The 10,859-nt window shown below is 45.0% G+C and overlaps 1 protein-coding gene across 1 annotated transcript in view; it reads left to right on the plus strand.

Annotated features, from left to right (window-relative positions):
* Positions 1 to 10,264: 10,264 nt before the first annotated feature.
* Positions 10,265 to 10,859, plus strand: part of ST14 (ST14 transmembrane serine protease matriptase) — a 161,062-nt gene continuing 160,467 nt past the window's right edge. Inside the window, exon 1 of the mRNA XM_053691502.1 lies at positions 10,265 to 10,648. Within this exon, the coding sequence (XP_053547477.1) occupies positions 10,604 to 10,648 (45 nt within the window). The 5' untranslated portion in view covers positions 10,265 to 10,603. The remainder of the gene's footprint in view (positions 10,649 to 10,859) is intronic.

The raw sequence follows: 10,859 nt of genomic DNA on the forward strand, positions 1-10,859 counted from the left end.
TTTGGCTCCTGACTCGGCTCATCTGACTACCAGCTCTGGTTTTGACTCCTGGCTTGTTATTTGACTTGTGGACATTTTATAATTTTTTGCTATTAATAAAGGTGTGATTATTTTTGCACTTCTCTTCTCAGTCTGATTCCTGGCACCCTGACATTATGCAAAGGCCTCAATGGCAGTAGGTGACTAATGGAGTGGATCATTCTCTTTACGGGTCATGTCTGTGATAGGTTTGACCAAGGAAGAAAAGTTTTTAATAAACTTTCTATAGTAATTGGTGAACCCCAAAAAACGTTGAATAGACCGAAGACCAACTGGGCGAGGCCACTGCAGAACTGCAGATAACTTGTCAGGATCCATGGAGAACCCTGCAACGGAGATAACATAACCTAGGATGGTTACTTGAGTCTGATGGAACTCACATTTCTCAAGTTTACAAAACAGGCTGTTCTCACGTAGTCTCTGAAGAACCCGTGTAACATCAGAATGATGAGCCTCAAGTGTGGGTGAGTGTATGAGGATGTTGTCTAAGTACACCACAACACACTGTTGCAACATATCTCGTAGGACATCATTAATAATTGGTCTGAACTGTTACCTTGGGCAGAGTTTGCTCGTAATAGTGCTATTAATGCTTCCTCCAAGTTATCCCCGTTCATGGCAAATTATGGGTTTCAACCATCCTTGTTGCCCGATTCATTCATGTCTCAGGGTATTCCGGCTTTGGAGGAGCATCTCCGGCAACTCCGTTCCACGTGGGTGCAGATTCAGGATTGCCTTCATCGTTCTATGCAACGCCAAAAGTTCCAGGCTGATCGTAGGCGTCTGCCCGCACCTTCCTACCAGGTTGGTGAGAGAGTTTGGCTGTCCTCCCGCAACTTGAACCTTTGTGTGCTTCCAATAAATTGGCTCCCCTTTTGTTGGTCCTTTTTGAATACTCTGACGGGTTAATCCTGTGGCCTACGCTCTTGACCTTCCTCCTGCTATGCGCATCTCCAATGTTTTTCATGTCTCCCTCTTGAAACCATTGGTTTGTAATCAGTTTACCACTGTGTTGCCTCGTCCCCGTCCTATCTTTGTTGACAACCATGAGGAGTATGAGGTCAGCAGCATTATTGACTCTCGTATGTCCAGGGGCCGTGTACAGTATTTGGTTCACTGGAGGGGCTACGGTCCGGAGGAGCGTTCTTGGGTTCCCTCCTCTGATGTTCATGCTCCCGCCCTCCTCCGTTCTTTCCATGCCTGTTTCCCCAATAAGCCTTTTGTCCTCCCGCGGGGGAAGGGGTCGTTGATGGGAGGGTACTGTCAGGGTTTTTCCATGTTGTGTTTGCCATGTGCTGCTGGAAGCCATTTTACTCACCTCTCTTCCTGACTTGGTGCATTGTGGGGGATGCTGCTCACTTCCTGCACTTCCTTTTATGGCCAGACTGTTGTGCATCATCCATGTGAAACATGATGCAGTCTCAGAATTGTGATGTCATCATTTATTATTTAAAGGGCCTCTGTTCAGTATGCTTTGCCTTTGCGTTGTCTGAGACCTGTTTGTGAGTTCCTGTGTATTACCTGGCTGCCTTGTTCCTGACTCTGCTGTTCTCCTTGTTCCTGATTCCGGCTCATCTGACTATTCGCTTTGGCTCCTGACTCGGCTCGTCTGACTACCAGCTCTGGTTTTGACTCCTGGCTTGTTATTTGACTTGTGGACATTTTATAATTTTTTGCTATTAATAAAGGTGTGATTATTTTTGCACTTCTCATCTCAGTCTGATTCCTGGCACCCTGACAAGAGGTAGGTTGGAACAATGAAGCCCTTGTTGCAACTTCTTTCATGGGCTCTCTGATACGATTAAAGACGAAGTTGCCGCCAGAGATTTACCAGATGATCTTGAGGCATTGGTGTCTTTTTTTATCTTAATTGACATCAAACTCAGAGAGATGCCCTCTTTCAAGGAGTGCTTGCGGAAGCCTCCTGTTCCGTTGTTTCCTATATGTTCGTTCCCACCCATGCCTTCCTCTCCTCCCATGCCTCCTGGTCCTGAGTCACTAGGTACTGTTGAGCCGATGCAGTTGGGATTCACGCATCTCTCCGTGGCGGAGAGGGCCTTTAGGAGGAGGGAGTGGCTCTGCCTCTATTGTGGGTTACAGGGCCACCTTTTAAAGACTTGTCCTACACAGCCGGGAAACGCTCGTACCTATGTCCTGTCGGGGGCAGACCTTGGGTGGTTTATCTTTGTCCCCGGAACCGCTAAAGGAGAAACCTTTGGTCACGGTTGTCCTTTCCTGGGTGGACTCCTCCATAGTAACCCAGGCTCCTGTTGACTCCGGTGCTGCGGGCCTTTTTATTGACAGTGCTTTTGTATCAAAGCACTCCATTCCTTTATTGCCTAGGTCCGTTCCACTTGCTATTGAGGCCATTGAGGGCAGGCCCCTTCAGTTTGCACTCATTACTCACGAAACCACTCCGTTATCCATGGCTGTTGGGGCTCTCCATTTTGAAACCCTCCAGTACCAGGTGATTAACTCTCTGCATTTTCCGGTTGTTCTGGGTTATCCCTGGCTCCAAAAGCACAATCCCAGTCTCAACTGGTGCAGGTCCAAAATTTTGTCATGGTCTCCGCAATGTATTTCCACTTGTCTTCAGAAACCAGTCAAAGTCTTGTGTAATTCTTCAGTATCTCAATTGCCAGTGAAGTACAGAGAGCTCCTAGATGTTTTTCACAAGGTTCGTGCCGGTACATTGCCTCCTCACCGGTCTTATGATTGTGCCATAGACCTGCAACCTGGAGCCATTCCTCCTCGGGGCCGGGTTTAGCCTCTGTCTGTTGCAGAAAGTTGTGCTATGGAGGAGTATGTTGCTGATGCTCTCTTGCGGGGGATCATCCGCAAATCCTGCTCTCCTGCAGGGGCTGGCTTTTTCTTTGTGAAGAAAAAGGGTGGCAAGTTAAAAACATGCATTGATTATAGGGATCTTAATCATCTTACCATTAAGAATGCGTACCCTATTCTGCTCATTACGGAACTCTTTGACCGCCTCAAGGGAGCTAGGGTATTTTCTAAACTTGATTTAAGAGGAGCGTACAATCTCATTAGGATTAAGGAGGGCCACAAATGGAAAACAGCATTTAACACCAGGAGTGGGCATTATGAATATCTTGTAATGCCCTTTGGCCTATGTAATGGTCTTGCTGTTTTTAAGGAATGTATTAATGATGTCCTATGAGATATGTTGCAACAGTGTGTGGTGGTGTACTTAGACGACATCCTCATACACTCACCTACACTTGAGGCTCATCGCTCTGATGTCACACGGGTACTTCAGAGACTACGTGAGAATGGCCTATTTTGTAAACTCGAGAAATTTGAATTCCATCAGACTCAGGTAACCTTCCTAGGTTATGTGATCTCCATTAAAGGGTTCTCCATGGATCCTGACAAATTGTCTGCAGTGGCCTCGCCCAGTTGGTCTTCGCTCTATTCAATGTTTTTTGGGCTTCGCCAAATACTATAGAAAGTTTATTAAAAACTCTTCTTCCTTGGTCAAACCTATCACAGACATGACCCGTAAAGAGAATGATCCACTCCATTGGTCACCTACTGCCATTAAGGCCTTTGATAGTCTTAAGACTGCCTTTGCTGCTGCTCCAGTACTGGCTCATCCTAACTCTGTCCTGCCTTTCATTCTTGAGGTCGATGCGTCTGAGACTGGAGTAGGTGCCCTCTTGTCTCAACGTCCTACGCCTGACGGTCCCTTGCATCCGTGCGGTTTCTTCTCTAAGAAATTTTCTCCAGTGGAGTGCAATTATGAAATTGACGACAGGGATTACTGGCCATAATTTTGGTACTCAAGGAATGGAGGCATCTTCTCGAGGGTACTAGCGTACCAGTGCTTATTCTTACTGACCACAAGAATTTAACTTATCTATCTGAAGCAAAACGTTTGTCGCCCCGACAGGCCAGATGGGCGCTATTTTTGTCTCGGTTTAATTATGTGGTCTCCTACCTGCCTGGTAGTAAGAATGTTAGGGCTGATGCCCTCTCTCGACAATTTTCGCCTCTGTCCAAGGAGGAGTCTGTACCTACTTCAGTTATACCTCCTGATTATATTTTGGCTACCATACGTACTAATTTGACTCCTCCCTTGGGGGAGGAGATCATGGCTGCACAAACCAATGCACCTCCTGAGAAACCTAGTGGTAAGTGCTTTGTTCCTGAGAGTCTTCTAACTAAACTCTTACCACTATCCTAAAGCTGCAGGTCACCCGGGCAAGAACCAAATGATTTGGTCTGTTACTCGACAATTCTGGTGGCCAGGTCTTCACTCTGATGTTGCTGCGTATGTTGCCTCCTGCTCAGTTTGTGCACAGAATAAGACTCCTCGACATCTTCCTGTGGGTCTTCTTCAACCTATTGCTAATGGTGAGCGTCCTTGGACACACATTTCCATGGACTTCATAGTTGAGCTCCCTGTTTCCAATGGCAATACTGTTATCCTAATGGTGGTTGACCATTTTTCTAAAATTTCACATTGCATTACCTTGAAGAAGCTGCCTACCGCTCAGGAGCTTGCTTCAATTTTTGCCCGGGAGGTCTTCCGTTTACATGGGTTACCCAAGGAGATAGTCTCGGACCCGAGTAGCAAGTTTGTCTTCAGATTTTGGCGTTCCTTTTTGTGCTCAAATGGGGATCTAGCTTTCCTTCTCCTCAGCATATCACCCTCAATCCAATGGGGCTGCGGAACGGTCTAATCAAGCTCTGGAACAGTTCCTCCATTGCTATGTCTCAGATCACCACAATAATTGGTCTGAACTGTTACATTGGTCAAAGTTTGCTCGTAATAGTGCTATTAATGCTTTCTCCCAGTTATCCCTGTTCATGGCAAATTATGGGTCTCAACCATCCTTGTTGCCCGATTCATTCATGTCTCAGGGTATTCCGGCTTTGGAGGAGCATCTCCGGCAACTCCGTTCCACGTGGGTGCAGATTCAGGATTGCCTTCATCGTTCTATGCAGCGCCAAAAGTTCCAGGCTGATCACAGGCGACTGCCTGCACCTTCCTACCAGGTTGGTGAGAGGGTTTGGCTGTCCTCTCGAAACTTGAACCTTTGTGTGCCTTCCAATAAACTGGCTCCTCGTTATGTTGGTCCTTTTTGAATACTCCGACGGGTCAATCCTGTGGTTTACACTCTTGACCTTCCTCCTGCAATGCTCATCTCCAATGTTTTTTATTTCTCTCTCTTGAAACCATTGGTTTGTAATCAGTTTACCACTGTGTTGCCTCGTCCCCGTCCTATCTCTGTTGACAACCATGAAGAATATGAGGTCATCAGCATTATTGACTCTCGTATGTCCAGGTCCCGCGTACAGTATTTGGTTCACTGGAGGGGCTACAGTCCTGAGGAGCGTTCATGGGTTTCCTCCGCTGATGTTAATGCTCCTGCCCTCCTCCGTGCCTTCCATGCCTGTTTCCCCAATAAGCCTTTTGTCCTCCCACAGGGGAGGGGTCATTGAGGGGAGGGTTTTTTCCCTGCTTTGTTTGCCATGTGCTGCTGGCTCCATTTTGCTTACCTTTTCTCGCTGAATCTGGTGCAGAGTGTGTGATGCTGCTCATTTCCTGCACGCCCTCTTATGGTCAGACTGTTGTACATCATCCATGCGAGACAGGTTGCATTCTCATAATTGTGATGTCATCACTTATTATTTAAAGGGCCTTTGTTCAGTATGCTTTGCCCTTGCGTTGTCTCAGACCTGTTTGTGAGTTCCTGTGTATTACCTGGCTCTCTGACGTCCCTCCTGGTTCCTGACTCGGCTCGTCTGACTACTTGCATTGGCTCCTGACTCAGCTCGTCTGACTACCAGCTCTGGCTTGTTATTTGACTTGTGGACTTTTTATTATTTTTTGTTATTAATAAAGGTGTGATTATTTTTGCACTTCTCGTCTCAGTCTGATTCCTGGCACCCTGACATCCACATCTCACTACTCAAGCCTTACATCAAGAATAGATATACCCGGCTCCTCCTCCTCCTCCTCCTCCTTCTGATCCGTGGTGACCATGAATATGAGGTTGCTAAGTTCCTGGACTCCAGATACAGGCACAGACAACTGCAGTATCTGGTACATTGGAATGGTAACTCTGTGGCGGATCGTTCCTGGGTTCCTGCCCGTGATGTGCATGCTCCATCTTTGGTCTCTAGATACCATGCTGCTCATACTTTGAGGCCGACTCTGGTTCCCGGAGGGAACCCTTGAGAGGGGGGCTATGTCACGCCGCTCCGCTCTAGCTGTTGTTAGGGGTGCGGAACCTGCGGTCTGCTCGTTGCCTAGGGGGGAGTCAGCTCCTCTCTGCCTGCAGCGATGACATTATCGCTGCACGCTTCCCCATCCAGAAGCCAGTCAGGATCTCCTGTGGCACGAATCCGGCACCTATGTAAGTAACTTCAGTCCTACCTATCACTGCCCAAGTATATGTGTTATGTACTGTTCTCCTGGGTGTTGTTGATTCTTTCGCTGGACTGTTATATTGTTGCTGACCCATGCTTGTCTGACCACTCTGAATGTTATTATTATTATTATTTTTAACCAACAAATACACAGGGAATAGGGAGCCCTGTTCCTGTGGGAACTTACAATCTAAATGGGTAGGAGGGTGAGAAACAGGAGGTGGGGACTGCAAAGGTGAGAATGATGTTAGTGTGGAGTTAGATGAGGGCAACTATTGGGCAAGTAGAATTCATTAGTTACTGATTTGGTGATAGGCTTCCCTGAACAAGAAGGTCTTTAGGGAGTGTTTAAAGGAGGAGAGGTTGAGGGAAAGTCTGACAGCTCGAGGAAGTGCATACTAGAGGGTTGGTGTGCATGAGAGAATTCCTGTAGTCTAGCATGGGAGGAGGTGATGGTAGAAGAGGCAAGGAGTAGATCGTTGTTGGATCTTAGTGGACGGGCTGGAGTATATTTGTTGATGAGTGAGGACAGGTGGGGGGCTGCATTGGTAAGGGCTTTGTAGGTCAGAGTGAGAATTTTGAATTTAATTCTGATATGAATGAGCAGCCAGTTAAGGGACTCACAGAGGGGTGCAGTGGATACAGAGCGTTGGGAGAGGTGGATTAGCCTAGCAGAGGCATTTAGGATGGATTGAAGGGAGGAGAGGTGGGAGAGAGGAAGGCCAGTTAAGAGGTGGGAGAGAGGAAGGCCAGTTAGTAGGTTGTTACAGTAGTCAAGCCGGGAAATTACTAGGGAATGGATTAGCTGTTAAGTAGTTTCAGCACTCAGAAAAGGACGAATTTTGGAAATATTGCGTAGGTGGTTGTGACAGGATGAAGAGAGTGATTGGATGTGGGGTATGAAGGACAGATTGGAGTGAAGTGTAGCTCCTAGGCAGTGGTCTTGGGGTGATGGGGAGATAGTGGTATCACCAACAGTGATAGCAAAGTTAGAAACTGGAGTAGAATTAGATGAGGGGGATTAAGGAAGCTCAGTCTTGGACATGTTAATTTTTAGGTGGTGAGAGGCCATCCAGGAAGAAATACCAGATAAGCAGTCACTGTTGTGGGAAAGGACAGAAGGAGAGAGTGCAGGGGTGGATAGGTAGATCTGAGTATCATCAGCATAAGAGGTGATAGTTGAAGCCATAACTACTGAAAGTTTACCCAGTGAGGAAGTATAAATAGAGAAGAGTAGAGGGCCTAGAACAGACCATTGAGGTACTCCAACAGACAGAGGCAATGGAGAGGGGGAGTCGCCAGCAAATGAGACAGAAAAGGACCTATTAGAGAGATAAGAGTGGATCCAGGAGAGGGCAATGTCACAGAGACCAAGGGAGCTGAGAGTCCATAGGAGGAGGGGATGGTCAACAGTGTCAAAGGCAGCAGACAGGTCAAGTAAGATAAATATAGAATAGTGGCCATTGTTTTTAGCAGAAACAAGATCGTTAGTAACCTTGGTGAGGGCAGTCTCAGTTGAGTGTCGGGGATAGAAACCAGATTGCAGGGGAGTCAAGCAATGAGTTGGAGGATAGGAAGTGGGTTAGGCGATTAAAAACTAGTTTACCCTTTAACTGCTGGATTGATATCCTGCTGCTGAACACTGCTTGTCTGACTACTCTGCCTGTTAACCCTTTAACTGCTGGATTGATATACTGCTGCTGAACTCTGCTTGTCTGACCACTCTGCCTGTTAACCCCTATTGCTCTGGATTGCCTTACTGTTGCAAAACCTACCTGTCTGACCATCCTAGTGGCCTACCTCACTATTGCCAAACCCTGCCTGCCTGACCATCCTAGTGGTTTGCCTCTGGACTGCCTTGCTGTTGCCAGGTCCTGCCTATCTGACCTTTCTGGTGGTTTGCCCCTGAACTACCTTTCTCTGGTTTCCTGCCTGTTGCTGCCAAGGACTATCCTGCCTGTGGTGAGTGCCGCTTACCCCATCTTGAAAACCTTCTCTGCTCTTCGATATTCCCTATCATTCCCGCTCGATGCTGGGATAACAAGACTACTGGCCGAGTTCGGTCTGATAGAGGAGTATCCCACGAGCATTACATAAAGAGCTTACAATCTATTCTATTTCATGCACACTACTACCCTAAAGAGCTTACAATCTATTCTATTTCATGCACACTACTACCCTAAATAGCTTACAATCTATTCTATTTCATGCAAACTACTACCTTAAAGAGCTTACAATCTGTTCAATTTCATGCACACAACTCCCCTAAAGAGCTTACAATCTATTCTATGTCATGCACACTACTGCCCTAAAGAGCTTACAATCTATTTTATTTCATGCACACTACTACCTTCAAGAGCTTACAATCTATTTTATTTCATGCACACTACTACCCTAAAGAGCTTACAATCAATTTTATTTCTTGCACTCTACTACCCTAAAGCGCTTACAATCTATTTTATTTAATTAATACTACTACCCTAAAGAGCTTACAATTTATTATTTCATGCACACTACTACCCTAAAGAGCTTACAATCTATTTTATTTAATTAATACTACTACCCTAAAGAGCTTACAATTTATTATTTCATGCACACTACTACCCTAAAGAGCTTACAATCTATTCTATGTAATGCACACTACTACCCTAAAGAGCTTACAATGTATTCTATTTTATTCACACTACTACCCTAAAGAGTTTACAATCTATTTTATTTCATGAACACTACTACCCTAAAGAGCTTACAATATATATTATTTAATGCACACTACAACCCTAAAGAGCTTACAATCTATTTTATTTCATGCACACTACTACCCTAAAGAGCTTACAATCTATTTTATTTCATGAACACTACTACCCTAAAGAGCTTACAATTTATTCTATTCCATGCACATTACTACCCTAAAGAGCTTCCAATTTATTCTATTTCATGCACACTACTATTACTAGTCTGAAGAGCTTACAATCTATTTATTGTCACACATCAGACTATACAGAAGAGCTTGCAATAATTTTTATGCTATGCAAATTACCAGCATAAAGAATTTACAGACTATGCTACACAAATAATCATACCAGGTTAGAGAGTTTGTTGCTCTGGAGTTTATTCTCTATTTAATATATATATATATATATATATATATATATATATATATATATATATATATATATATATATATATATATACACGCCTACGTATACAGTACAGTATATATGTCTATATTGCTGGAAGCTTACAGTATATTTATGTTTTTGCTTTCTCGTGTTTCTCTAACAGTTCCTCTTATAACTTTCCTGTGTATCCACATTAAAAGGCTTAAATGGACATTGTATAAACTCACTGTCATTGTTTAATCTGTGTGCATTTCCCATTGTATTTTAAGGTCTGTTCCTGTTCTAAATGAGCCATCATTGTTTCCTTGTTGAGCTTGCAAGTGGTCGTTTCCAGCAGAGACCTGGTAGTTGTCTATATGAGCCACTGAGAATGAGTAGGAATTACACAACTGACACTGCTGTAACAGTTTCAATTTAAATGTAAACAGTTTTAACCTAAGTGCTGCTGTTTTACAAGGACATGACATGAGTGAGTAGCACAATTGTTGCTCTGTCATTGGGTTATACAATAAGCAATATCCCTGCATTTCTGGTGATTCACATGGTGACTTTCTAGCACATACCTAAGCTGTGAGTAGCTATCTCCAGGGCTGTATCACTCCCTCCCCCTACCTGAGCTGAGTTTCTGCTGTGCACCTTGTTTTTTTGTCCCTGCTCTCACCTGTATGGAGGGAGGGTCCCTGCTAGATCTCGTGTGATGTGAGTGAAAGGAACAAGCCACACCTTGAAACTTGTGCCTGAGAGTGAAGAAGCAGCAGGAAGAGTCCAGGAACAAGACATTGTTAGAGCTGCAGTTGTATTGGGGTCACTCTAAGCCTGGGGACAGCAGACATGTGCCACAGCCTAGCACACTGCTCGGGGGGCACCTAGTTGGCACCTGGTTTCATTGGAGCTTTGGTTTCACTTGTGATATTACCTGTGGGTGAAACCACCAGGAATAAACCACTCACAGGTCCTGGGAGGAAGAAGCTTTGTTGAAAGTGCTGAGTGCACCAAACCTAATTAGTTATTAGTGGTCAGGGAGACCAGACCCCCCCAGCACCTGGGCAGACATGAAGGACACCGACCCTCATCTGAAGTATAACAACAGGGCACAGGTCAGTCTAGGAGATTTGTATGAAGGTTTTATCTGTAATTACTGATTGTTGTTGTTGTAGCCTCATATTTTAATACTGACAAATCCATTCCCCCTATTTTATATGATCTACAACTGGGGGAGGAAACTGATTTACTTGATCTGATCGGGATGTATTATTATATTCCAGTTGTAACGCTTATGAACATCATCTGATGTAAGGGTGTATTATA

This window comes from Bombina bombina, chromosome 8 (genome assembly GCF_027579735.1).
Source record: "Bombina bombina isolate aBomBom1 chromosome 8, aBomBom1.pri, whole genome shotgun sequence".
In the NCBI taxonomy this organism is placed as follows: Eukaryota; Metazoa; Chordata; class Amphibia; order Anura; family Bombinatoridae; genus Bombina; species Bombina bombina.